Source organism: Zonotrichia leucophrys, chromosome 3 (genome assembly GCF_028769735.1).
Source record: "Zonotrichia leucophrys gambelii isolate GWCS_2022_RI chromosome 3, RI_Zleu_2.0, whole genome shotgun sequence".
In the NCBI taxonomy this organism is placed as follows: Eukaryota; Metazoa; Chordata; class Aves; order Passeriformes; family Passerellidae; genus Zonotrichia; species Zonotrichia leucophrys.
The window spans coordinates 49,438,673-49,452,351 of NC_088172.1; the positions used below are offsets into that span (position 1 = coordinate 49,438,673).

At 38.4% G+C, this 13,679-nt stretch overlaps 1 protein-coding gene across 4 annotated transcripts in view; it reads right to left on the reverse strand.

Moving 5' to 3' along the window:
• The window catches only part of HBS1L (HBS1 like translational GTPase), a 59,008-nt gene extending 45,612 nt beyond the window's left edge, over positions 1-13,396 (reverse strand). Inside the window, exons 1-5 of one of the 4 annotated variants that reach the window (XM_064708106.1) lie at positions 13,229-13,396; positions 10,554-10,619; positions 8,590-8,727; positions 6,256-6,450; positions 4,020-5,594 (exon numbers count right to left, since the gene is read on the reverse strand). In XM_064708106.1, the coding sequence (XP_064564176.1) occupies positions 4,147-5,594; positions 6,256-6,450; positions 8,590-8,727; positions 10,554-10,619; positions 13,229-13,271 (1,890 nt within the window). In that variant the 5' untranslated portion in view covers positions 13,272-13,396 and the 3' untranslated portion in view covers positions 4,020-4,146. Of the gene's footprint in view, positions 1-4,019; positions 5,595-6,255; positions 6,451-8,589; positions 8,728-10,553; positions 10,620-12,668; positions 12,799-13,208 lie in introns of those variants that run through there. The other 3 variants (XM_064708109.1, XM_064708108.1, XM_064708105.1) reach the window with 3 other exon arrangements.
• Between the last annotated feature and the right edge of the window lie 283 nt (positions 13,397-13,679).

The window sequence follows — 13,679 nt, forward strand, 5'->3', positions numbered from 1 at the left end:
AAAAGGAGCAATTGCTGCATAATACAGCGATAATGAAAGAGAGACCCATTCCCGTTGAACTGCATTGAAAGAGCAATTTGGGAAGGCAAGTATGATTAAATAAATAAATAAATAACCATTGGCTTTTTGTTTCCTCACATTGTTCTCCAGTCCAGATAGGTGACTTGGACTAATGTCATTTCTATCATCTAATTAAAAGTCTGGATGCAGGAACTTGAACATCAAATCTAAGTTCATTAGCTGTCTACATTTCAACAAAATGAAAGAAAAAAAAAAGTAAGATAACCTCAAAAACTCAATTCATCCCTTTTCAGCACTTTAGGAAGCTTACTACATGAATTACAACAGGGTTAAATATTTTCTTGAAATACTGATCCGTAATCAAACCTAATACAAAAGCATTCTAAAAATCTGAGAAGTTAGGTACTTCAGATTTGAAAAATATGTGACTGAGTGTCTGTACAACCCTAGCTCGTGAATGAACTACTGTCCTTGTACAATGGCACTGTAATAAAGTACATATGCTTCATAAAAAGACAAGCTGTATCCAATATTCATACAGATCTATTGTCCAGATAGTCATTTTTGCAGTACTAGTTTGCCTAAGTGCAGATTTTCACAAACTGTTGATTACAGAAAAATGTTTCTGTATGGCACAGTAAGGAAACAGGAGAAAACAGAAGACTGCAATTGCCCCTGCACCAATTAGTGTCTTAAAAATAACACTTTGAAATACTGTTGTTCAGCAGTTCTAGAAATTCAAGCAGTTTGCTGCACGTGAAACTTAAGATCTTGAGAACTGTCCAAATAGATTTTGCCTTATTTTCTCCAAAGGAATCTTCTGTGCAAAGAATGCCCATGCAAACCCGGACAAGAACTGAAGCCTGTTTCCACAACAGACATAAACATTACAGAACATTCAATTCTATTTCTATCAGGTAAGTTAACAAGAAATCATAATTATCTCAGTCCTTTAATAATATGCATTTTATTTACATACATAAAGCAACATCCAGAAGTCAATTTTGTATTAAAAATAGTCAGTAGCCATTTAAAAATTATGCACAAAGTAGATTTGATGTACTAAATGCCTTAGGAGTACCTCTATGCAGTTTAATATTACCTTTTTCTGTTTATATGCAAACACAGACAAGTATTTTGCAATGTTAATATGTGAATTCCAAAACAAGTAACACAATTAACCCATATTAGCCAAGACAGTAGCTGCAAAATGAGGGAGGGGAATTATATACATAAATTAAGAAAATAAACTCACCATGTCAAGCATAAAACAGCAAAATTACTGTACTAGAATTCTAATATTCATTAGGCACAAACCCTTCAGTGCAAAGGCCAAACACAGCTGTTACACAAAAATGCCCCATACCATATCATGCAGTATTCCAACACAAACTTGTCCTTGATACCATATACCTCATTCTCAGTAAATAATTAAAGGAATAATTAAGGAAATTATTAAAATACCTGTTTAATTTAAAAAATAAATATAGTGACACAATACTTTTTGCTTAGAAAAACAAAACTATAAAATTGTCTAGGCATGAAAATAAATCTCTGCTGAAAATGAATTGGAATTCAGGTTAATCCACCACTTAAGTACCTTCTCCAATGTTTAGCCTGCAGGTCTGTATCAATTCAAGGTTCACTTCAGGATTCAGGATTGCAAACTGAGGAAAAATCCCTCCCCTACTGTTTACACACTGAATAGCACATACTGCTACTTCATGACTACTAACACCAGAGTCAAATGCCAATGAAAAAATAATTATATATTAAAATCTAGGTGCCTAACAAGATCCAAAGTTGTTTACTAAGGTAACAATCCCACAGTAAGATCCATGATAAATATACAATGCTGATGTTCTTTTTGCCCCCCACCACTTGTTCCAATGGTATCCACAGAACTTACACTTAGTTGTATGTCCAGTTCATGCTCTAAAATGATAACAAATGCTAAGGAGTTTTATGCAAATAAGGGCAGCCAGGGGAATGAGAAAACAGACCAGCACCAGAGGTAGACAGAGAAAATAAGAAAATATTTAAAAGGGAAAGCAAAGCTGTTCAACTTTAAAAGACCCACATATATTAGAAATCTCTATTGACATTAATGAAGTCTTCTGGAGCATTTGAAACACAGTAAAGTAAAACCACCTACAAATATAACAGGCATGACAATGCCAAACTTTGCACTCATATTTTATGTTGAAAAATTAGAATTACTCTGCTAGAAAAATACACACAATTTTGGGAAAAGTGAGCTTTAACTACAAACTCTGCTAACAGGACCCTTTGGTCAGTAGGAAAAACAGACTTGGATTTTTAAGCATGGGGAAGTTAAAGCTTGGATTAACTGCAGAGAAAGAGCTCACTGAAAAGCACTTCATATTTTTGACACAGTAGAATTTGCTATTATGACTAATCAAGAAAACAATCAGTAGTACAATCAGTATCCACCAGATTCTATAGAAAGTCTTCTCAGGAAATCAATTATGCTCCTGTTAATGAACTTATCAGATCATAGTATATACACTGGATTGTATTATTTAATCCTTTAAAGGAACTCCAAATAGGTTCGGATATATTAACACATCAATTGGAACATAAACACTGCAGCACTGTCATTATATAAAACTTTTATTAATTAGGGTAAGAAACATTAATTTCATTCACAAGGTCAAAGATCACACTGGTCTTAGTCCTAAGTGACAGATGCAGCAACTAGACAAACAGGCAAAATATACAGACCATTAAATTTGTACCTGAGAGAACTGGAACATGTTGTTTTATTTTATTTAGAAACAAAATCATAGTGCAATCTGAAGTCAGGAATAAACCTTAAAGTTTTGTCCTTTTTTTTGACCGAACATGCTCAAAAAAATTAGGTTAAAACTAGATGAAAGTCATATCTACTGTTTCATACTAGCTGCCAAGTTTAGCATAAGTTTATGAACACACATTTTTCGAGTTGCAGCAGTATCTCTATTGAACTTATTGCTGTTCTGAATTTAAAATACTGGCAATGACACTGGAAATATATCAGATGTCATAATGTGTGCTAAAAGCAAAGTTAAAACATACATGCAGCTACTAATTTGAATAATAGGGCACCATAGCAATTCCAGAATGTTCTGATTTGGATCTTTCATCTAAAGATTCAAAGTAACAGCAGTGTGTACAAACAGCAGAAGAGAATGCATTTCCATTTCTGAAGGAAGTTTTCATCAAGAAAGACAAGAGGCAGACACAAACAGCACTTAGGCTTTGCCTTATTTTTTTTTCCATTAAGCAAAGACTCTCATGCTACAGTTGAAAGTACTGAAACTTCAGCACCTCTCTAAAAGGCTTGAGAATAAACAATAGAATCCTAGGGAACCTTCTTACAAAATACATGCAGCATGTACATATCTATAAAATTGCTGGTTTAAAATGCTGGATATCACATTTTGATAGCTAACTGGAGTCACGGGGCGCAACAATTTAATTGCTTGCTCCCCTACAAATTTGGTCCTATCAAAAACTACACATGTACTACCACAACCAGAACTGTCAAAACCTGAGGTCCTTGAGGCTTTTAAAAACTAAAGGCATTTCTGTTGTAATAGTGTGATCAGTATAAAGATAGAATAATGACATTAACTGGAAACATCCATTACAAGACTGGCACTTTAACAACATACCTTTATCAGAAAATCTAACTTTAAGAACATTTAATAAAACAGTAGTAATATAAACTGAGGTTTCTGCTCCCCAAACTATACACCATATAGCAAAAGTAAATTACTTTACAAAATAATAATTCACTGTTCTTCCCAACGAACTGTATCTTCAACACCTAAAGTGGTATTTCAAGAAGACTAATGGTGTTTACAGAATTTTGTATATGCATCTGTATAGTAGAGTTCAAGACTTTCTAAAAGTTAAAAATGTTAAACTGTCAGTGAAAATTATGCAAAAATTAGGATATTCAGTGCAGCACTTTAAAAGTTCGCATACAAATTTCTACCTATCAGCAAGAACTGTAATATGTCCATTAAAAAAATAAAAAAAATCAACTCTGGATCATAAATAGGTCCTATATTGATTCTTTAAATACAATTCAATAACACTGATGCCTTTTTTTTCTCATTACTGTCTTGTAAAAGCTTTTCTTTGGTTAGCTTTCACAATATCATCAGGAGATGCTGTTTTGAAGTCAAACGGTGTTATGGCTATTGTAGGAGCAGTTTCCTTGGGTTTTACATCTTGTACTTGTCTACTGTATAGGAAAGTTTTGTGCAGCCCAACTGTGCGCCGCTTATACCCTTTGGGAGGATAACGGAGGCACAGGGTTAAAGCAAAAGCTGAAGGTCTTGCACGCAGCGCCTTGATCCATGAAAGGGACAAATCCTGCCTCTTAAGACCACCATGCCCTTTCTTGGGTTTTCTGTTTGCTTTGGCAAAACCAGAACCTTTTCCTTGTTTTTCTTTTACAAGTTTCATTTCAGGACTTAAGGTATTTGACTGCCCTGCCACACTTTTCTCTGTAGATACACCTGCACTTTTTACAAGGACACTTAAATCAATGTTGGTTCCTTGGGAGGGCCTCGACTCAATTACATTGTGCATGGGCAAGTCCGTCCTTTGCTGAGTTTTATCTATTTCAATAGTCTCTGCTATTAAATCCGAGAGTGATAAATTCTCAATCTCCTTTACTGGACAAACTTCAGAAAGGGCTAGAGAAGACAAAGATCCTGTTAGCTCTGGCATCCCACCTGAAGTTTGGGGTTGACTTACTAGTTGTGATAATGATGAAGTTCCCAACTTCCTATCAGTGAGACTCGCTGTTGACTGGGTGAAAAGATCAGCCAAAGAGTAACAGTGGCTAGCACTGCTTTCCTGGTGCTCCTGAAGCAAGTCAGCCAATGATGTACTTCCAGATCTTAACACTGGCAAAGCAGCCATGTCTGAAGAGAGGCTTTCTTGCTTTCTACTTTGTGCAAGTGAAGAAAAATTTTCAAGAAGTTCATTCTTTTTATTTATAGTATGACTGACTTCATTATCAAGAGTCAAGTTTCCTAAAGCACTTCCTAAACACGGAGGACAATAAAAACTTGCACTACTGTTACAATCAGAAGTTTTTGAGGAAAAAAGAGGAATGCTGTGTTCAGGACTCAGAGGATCACAAACCACATTCTGCATCAGCAAGGATTTCAAGTCCTGTGTTTCCTTGTACTTCAATGGGTTATTTCCTATCCTAGAGTAAACATCTTGACTGTCAGGAACCAAACTTACTGCATTAGCAGTTTCTGCTAGTTGCTTCTCTGCTTGTTTATTCACAGGGGCACAAAATGATCCTTTACACAAATCATCACTGAAAACAGATGACAGAACAGGTGAAGAGGATTTCAATCCTTTCCTTCCACATGAAGGTATATTGGATTTTTCAAAATTTGTAGTTAAAGAATAAAGAACCGAATCACTTTTGTCTGCCAAGTTTCCAAACCCAAGTTTGTTGGTGTTGTCAGCAAAACTGTCTACTGCACAAGAGAAACTGTCTGTATCAACACACATTTCTGGACAACAATGTAAGTCTCCTTACCTTACAATAGCCAATAATTTTCAGATGGAAGTCCAGTCACAAGGAAATATCCCATTTTTTAAAAGTTGACAGCAGCAACAAAAAAAAAAAAATCAAGAAACATGAAAAGGCATTTAATTACTAAGTGTCATCCAAAGGTAAGGAACGTTCTACATGTAAATCACAGGTATCTACTGAAATACATAAAGAACTTTAAGAATCAGCAGAGAATGCCAGTAAAGACTACAAATATTTAAGTACAAATCAGAATAAAAAAGCTACTTAATAGACACTACCCAAAAAGGGAGATACTAGGGATGGGAGATGTCAGTTTACCGAATAAGTAACAGAAGCACTAGAAATTTAAAGATGCTTTCCAAATTTAAAGACATGCATTATTTCAGTTAAGTCATATATTATAAATGAGAAATCTATCATGAACTGCAGATGGTCCCAGCTTGAATTTAAACTGACACTGAAGTGTTACTTTGACTTCTCACTCAAGAAAAGCTCTTTCCTTGAAACGTTTTAGAACACACATATAGTAAGTCAGTCTTCTTTCATTTTCCAAGAAATGACTATTGCAATGGTAAGTGTCTTCACAGTTTGTAAAGTCCAAATTAAACTGTAGATAGAAATGAATCACCTTGAATATAAGCAATTAAATATAAGTATACCTTTTGTAGTCTTTGCTAAAATCACAGCATCCTTATTCTTGGTCTTCACATTTTGCTTACTGCCTTGTGAAAGCACAAGATCCAAAGCCTTCTGTACATCAAATTTAGCATCCAGGACTGCTTGCACCATTGTTTGTTCTGGTATGGACTCTGCCAAAACTTCTCTCATTTGATCAAGGCATGAATTAAGACGGGCTGAAAGAAACACATTACTGTTATAAGCTGCCCAAAAATATGTCTCCAGTGACCTAACCACTAGCACCACACTTCTGATTAGCAAACAGAAGGAAAAATATTACAATAAGGCTTAAAACCTTCAGAAATTAATTTCAATCTCATTTACTGCCCTGATAGACTTTGTTTCCACACCCTGCAGAATATTTGACCTACTTCAGATATTTTAATAAATAATATATTATTGACTATTTATTAATCTAGAAAGTCGCAGTACTGAAATATGTTGATGTTGTAAAATAACTATCTTAATTGCAGGGAAGAAATACAAATAATCACCTTAAAATCATCCAAAGCAATACAGTAAATCAACATATAATCCCACCGAACAGCACATTTTAAGTGCTTACAGATGCTACAATTAACACCCAAAGTAAAACAGCATTTTCAGGGTCCTCAGGCCTTAACAACTGAAAACCTGGATCAACACGCCAGGTTTCAAACTACCGGTAACCTTTACCTTTCCTGAAACTGTAATATATTTTTGGCTGATAAAATCAATTTTCTTTGGAGTATATTTCTGCAACTACTACAAGCCTTTACTAAGATACTTGCTGCACAATAAGAGACTGAAAATTCAACCAGTTTGCCACTCACTGGAAGACATACAAACACTAAAGAGCAGAAGAAAATCTTCCTGAAATCCTGGTTTCTGCCAGTTCAGATTTTAGAAAACAGGAACTGAAGAACAGGAAGACAGGCACATATTTTTATTTGAACACTTCCTGGAAGATGTTTAAAGAAGTTTGGGAATTCAATGCTGCAGAATTCCTACCTCCATGAGGTTATTTATATTATCACCCTTTACCTGTAATTCACATAGCAAGTGAATCTTCCCCAGACATTTGCCCTGCAAAACAAGTGTGGGTAGAGCCCTGCATAATGCGCTGGTTGCCATTCTACTATCTAATACCCAACAAGAACAACCTTGTGAAAGTCTTTGCAGCCACCCTGGCTACATCAACAATTTTGTATTAATGGCCAACACTACGTACTGTATCAAACATAACAGGTCTAGTGAGACCGCTGCTGTTTTCACAGTAAAGTGGATATTTTGAGGTTTCTTTTCTCTCTTTTTTTAGTCCAAAATGTTACTTTCCTTCCTGCTCCAATACCAGGTCTTAACTGAGTCTGTCAAGAGCATTCTGCAAAGCCAGAGGACTGCATTGTCTAGATCACATGTATCACTGTACTGGCTCATCCTTTCAAACTGCCCTCCACAGCTTTATTTCCTGCTGTAAAAACATGTATAACTCCCCAATGATATTTAACCATATCTCTAAGCATTAGCTTAACTTCTATGAATTTACTTGACATGGAATCCAAATTCGTTCTAATTCACTGTTCTGAATTTTCTGCAACTTTTTAAAGTACCAAATTTCAACACACTTTAGTCTGATCTTTTGAACATTTAAAAAACAATCCTGATTATTTTAAAAACATTAAAAACTGTACTAACTATTAATACTTAGGAAAGAGACTTGTGAATCTTTTTCATAAAGCAAGTAATTAGGCAATCAGGCAGCAAGTTTAAAAAACACAAGCAAGTATTTTTTCCCCAGCCACTCAGTTCAGAACTCAGCTTGTAACCTGGAACTCATGGCTGCAAGACTGAATGGAAACAAAAGTCTCACAAACTCAAAAGGTAAGAGTAAGAAAAGATTGTACCAGAATACTGGCTATTCTTTCAAGGAAATTAGAGACTTCGAAAACCCCTTAAATACTGCTAATCGCTATAATTTGAAATACAAAGCAAAAAGAAATCATTTTACTACTAATACTCAGTTTATAATATTCAAGAGTGAAGATTTGAGTGGTCAGTACAGCTGTTCTAATGTCTCCACATAAAATCTCATTATTTCTAGTAAGAAACTAAGAACACATTTCAGTGTATGCAACCAAGTTACAAGTAGTACACAAAAGGTAGTTATGAACTTGAAGAACGATCACTGAAGGTAGCTCCCTGAAGGGTACTGTTTTATAACAAGATTCCAAAATTTTGAGCAATGTCAGTCAAGTAAGAAACATTAATTTAAGGCTACTCTAGTAAATCTTTAACTCTTGTAAGAGATTATTCTGATAGCTGTTTTCTATAATTACCTCTATCAACTTCAGTCAACTGATGAGTGGGTGTAAAACCATCAGCAGCAGCATCAGTACCTTCACAGCCATATTCTTCATCTAATGGCTCAGCAAATGTGGCTGGTTTGTCTCGTCTGGAGTAAATAAACTGAGCTGCTGCATTAGGTAAAAAACAAAGTAATAAAAAAAGAAGTTAATTTTTTTCCTCCTTTAAAAGCAAAACATAACTAAAGGTAAAATAAGTTAGGATGTTGGACTGTTGCAGTGGTTTCAAGGGGGTGGTGAGACACTACTGTGTAATAACTACTAACTGAGGACTGCACAGAGCATACAACAGCTCATGCTAGAATATAAACAAGTTGCCATCACAGTGAAACTACAGGCTGGACAATATCCGTGTATGAATGGAATGAAGTAATTCTGCAAGGTTCAGCATTACAAAAAAGATTATACTCCAGGTTTGAGAAACAGTATTTTCTATACAAATCTATGCCCTAATGTCTTCAGAACCTTACACCATTTTTGATTTGAATTTTCAACCACTTTCAGTTTGAATTTTAAAAAGTTAGCATGAAATGAGCATGGCTTTTAAAGTATGTGATTATAATATGTGACTGTTAAATTGCTGATAAGAATTGAATGGAGTTGAACACATTCTTTCTTTCTTGGAATTTCATTAAAAATACAGCCCATGAGTAAAAACACATATTCACAAAAAACTTTAAACAAGTGCATGGTTTCAACTCTGATTTAGCAACATTAAGCCATATACAGCTAAAACTCCTTGCTGAACAAGAGCCCCAGTCATTATACTTTCTCAGAAATGTGCAAAGCATAATGTAAACAAATTGCCATAAGCCATGTAATATTCTCCCCAGCTCTGAAATCCACACAGAAAGCAGGTGTATATCCAGAAGTAGCAACTTCTAGCAGCTGATTCCCAAATGCATACATACCACTTCATATTCAATTGCCAAAACTGAAGCAACTATTAAGACTGCTACACAATCTACATCAGATTATCTTATAGTTGAAGCTTCCACACAAAGAGTTCTTAGGAAAATTACTGTGCACAGCCAGGAATTGATTCTGCCATTTATCAGTCTCTACTTGAGCAAAAGGTACACATTGCACATTTTCATCACTGAAATCAACAGCATGGGAGAGGACCAGAGTTTATCTCAAGAAGACCGAATTATCTTAAGTTCCTGCGGCCAGAGGTCACACACTACATCACAGTCACGGTGGATTAGATCCAAACCAGTCACCTGCAGCAGCACAGCTTCATGTCAACACCCGCTGTACTATTTCCAGGCCCATTCAGCTCTAGAAGCACTGCCACCAAATCTGGGGAAATCCTAAACTGATGATCTTGCCAGAGACTTGACTGGAGAATACAACTTGATGGTTCTACAGCCAGGCTCATTCAGCCAGGCTGAGCCGGGCTGAGCCACTCCAATTATGCCTCACCTGAGCACACAGCCTTTGCTGCTTTTAAACCTACTTTGCAACCCTGCAAATGCTGGAAGGCTGATTAGCTCCACGTGATCTTGCATGGGATGAACAGCACTGCAACCCACAATGGGACTCCCTGTCTGTCCCACATGTACTCAAAGGTGTGTACAAGACACCAACTACCAGGTGCACAATAACAACTGTTAAGCCCAGGTAGATCCTACTAACCACAGGAAAACTCACCAAGTGTTTCAAGATGATCAACACATTCCCACAGAGCAGATTTTTACATTGACAACTACATTCCAACCATCTAGGATAACACATATGTAGGACTCAAGATGTGGCCAGTTGTCTAATGAGACTTTCAAATGTCCAATGCCTAACACTGCATAACTGACTGTAACAGGATTATGGCCACTTGGCACTTTTCAAAAGTGTCACTAGCTTTTAAACTTTGTTTTCATTCAGAAATATATATCAGAACAGGTATCAATGAACAATACTTGATAATTATTTGAACTAACCTGTTGAAGGAGAAATGCAATAATCATCTTCTACTGATTGGCCGTACACATCATCATCTTCAAAGTCTATGAAGCAAAAACAACAAGATTAATCTGCACAATTTCTAAATAATACTACAATTCAAAGCATACATTTTGCACAAGGTTTTATGAAATAATGCATTTCCTGTATTTGACTGAGGTTCTGTCTACTTACCTAGGAGAGAAATAACCTTCCAAGTGCCAATAACAGCATTTTCTTACAATAATACAATTTAACATTTAATAGTCTATTCATTAGGCTGAAAATTTCCAAGAGCTACCATACTTCACACCTCCTCCTTCAGCCGCTCCTTGGCCCTCAAAGACTAAGTCTAACTTTCTACATTCCACAAATCTTTGCCTATGGCATTTCTCCTGATATTTTTGCTTGACCTCTCAGTCTTCACCCCAGACAGGCAGTTCAATTACAATTTCTATTTCAATAACTCAGGACCAGCATTTCTACTGCATTCCTATGCATTTCTCACCTTTCTTCTCTATTTTATGCTCACACCCATCCACCTTTCAAATGAAGTTCAGCAAGGCAAAAAAAATCAATTCACAATTCCCTTTGAATATACAACATTGTTTCAGGTAAAACACAAGTATCTTAAACAGTTACTTAACGATAAAAATATTCTTTCCTCAGAAAAAAAAAAAGGCATCAAGAAATACAAAGAGTAAGTTATGCACCTTTGTCTCCAAAAACGAATCCCAGTATTATGCCAATATTAAAAAATAGTGTAATTTTCACTAAGTAATAATGAAATACATGAAAAAAGTAACAAACTATTATTAAAGACACTACTGCACTTGGCAGCTTCACATGTAACATCTACTCTTTATTGCTGTAAAAGACAGATCACAGCATGCACTGACCATAAAAATTAGAATTTAAAATTTACATAAATTACAGAGAACACAGTAGAAGCTACTCTCTAGAAGTATTCCAGCTGTATTGTCAAGATATTTGCAGATGGAATATCACATTTGGTCATGATCACAATATCTCAGAAAGGAGAGGGGGGAAAAATGGACATGGTCAAATAAAGGCCAGAAGACCTAAGGCATCAGAAGTCTGCCAATGAAAGGAAACCAAAAAATACTAAGCTAAATATTTAGCTTAGAAATGCGACTCATATTTGGGATTACAGAACCACATGCAGCATAAAAAAAAACCATACTGCATTTAATAGAGAAGAAGACACAAAGTCTATTTCATTTGGGCCATAAATGATTCTGTGTCACTAGAGAATAAACGTGGTACAAGGGTAAAGACCTGATACATAACCTCACAGTCATGCTTCCAATAGCAAAAAGGAACTTAATAGCTACAGCAAATTACTGACTATCTCAGCAAACTTATTACAAGAGTCTGATGAGTGTATCAACACTGAAATTAACTATGCAGTGCACACTCAACTTCTCAAAAGCCAGCGACTCAGCTGAAATCACCATTTCAACCAATCTGTTATGAAAAACGGTCTCTAGAGGATGAAAAAAATCAAGCAATAAAATTCCCAATCTAGTTCTGGATTTTGCCTATATTAGATAAATTTACACTAGCAGAAACTTCAAGGTGGGAACACACAGCCAGCACAGCTCACATGAAATTACAACTTCCAAGAAATTCCAGTATCAGAGTGCAAGACCCAATTTGTGGTACTATAATACATAAAAACCGTGTAGTCTGTTTACTCAACAGAAGACCAGGGGCAGGCTGAAGCATTTCTTCCATTTTTTTAATAATCTGACAAAGTGAAGCAACAAAATTGCTGCTCTCACAAAAGGGCTCTTTAATATGAATAGGAAGTGTGTCCATTTCTCCATAACCCAAGCCAACAAAAATAAAGACTTTCAAGGAAAAAAAAAATTACTCTGATTTATGGTTTGTGTAAGTTAATGGGCCCAGAGCACAAAGAAAGCTGCAGTACTGCAGGCACAAGCCAAGTTCTTATGGAAGAACTCCTTCATTCCACTCAAGAAGCGTAAGTAAAATGAGACAGGTGCCTGAAAAAGAGATAAATCCCTAAATGCACAACTCCATCGTTAAGAATTACATTTCTTCCTCAAGTAACAGCTGCTAACTCCTACCTATTAACATCAGCAACACTTTGCTAGAGTTGGGCCGTGAATACAAATTTTTAAGTTTTTCAAGACTAAAGATGGACGGATTCAACCATACTGAGGCTTTTTTCAAGTCAGCGCCACTACTACAAAGCGGAGTCAATTTGGGCAGCTAAGGCAATGCAGCTGTGGCTGGAACCCCGTTCCAAGGGCACGCTCTCCCCGTGTGGAAGCTCCCGGGAGCCCCCGGCAGCAGCAGCGAGAGGTCCCGCACGGCAGAGCGGCCACGTGTGCCCGACCCTCCCCACCCGGGCGGGAAACGGGCCGGGAACGGGGCGGGGAGAGGCCTCGCCCGGAGCCCCGTCCAACCCCCGCCGAGGGGAGGTGAGGGGGCGGCTTTTCCCCTCCCACCGCCCCAGACAGCCCCCCAGGCCCTCCCCTACCGCCGGGCGAGCCCCGCCACACCCTCCTGCCCGCGGTCACCGGCCGGCCCATGGCAGGGGCACGGGCCGGGGAGCGCGGAGGGACCGGCAGCTGCGGCGGGCTCCGCAGCTCTGCCACTAGCACCTGCTCGCTGTCACCGCTACCTTCGTCGTAGTTATATCCTCGGACGTTCCTGTGGCGGGACATGACGGCGACAGCGGCGGCGGCGGCCTCGCTCGCCCGCCCGCGGTGACGCTGGCGCGGCCGGCCTAGGTCGCCATGTTGAAGTACGGCGGAGCCTGGCGGAATCCCCTCTTGCGCAGGCGCGCAGGGCGCCGCTTCCTCCCTCGTGCGCTGGTGCGCGTGCGCACTGCCCGGCCCGCCTGGCTCGGGCCGTGCGGGGCCGGGGGCGGCTCCCGGAGGCGCTCGCTCCCCGCCCTCGCGGCGGGCCCGGCTGAGGCGGCCCGGGGGGAGCGGGAGGGGGCGCCGGGCCCGGCGGGGCAACCGCGAGTGACGGCTGGGACGGGGGGCACCTGGGGCTGAGCGGGGGTGCCCTGGGGGAGACCTGCCCCAGTTTGGTGCCTCTTCCAGCCTGAATAAAGATCGCTGTGATTC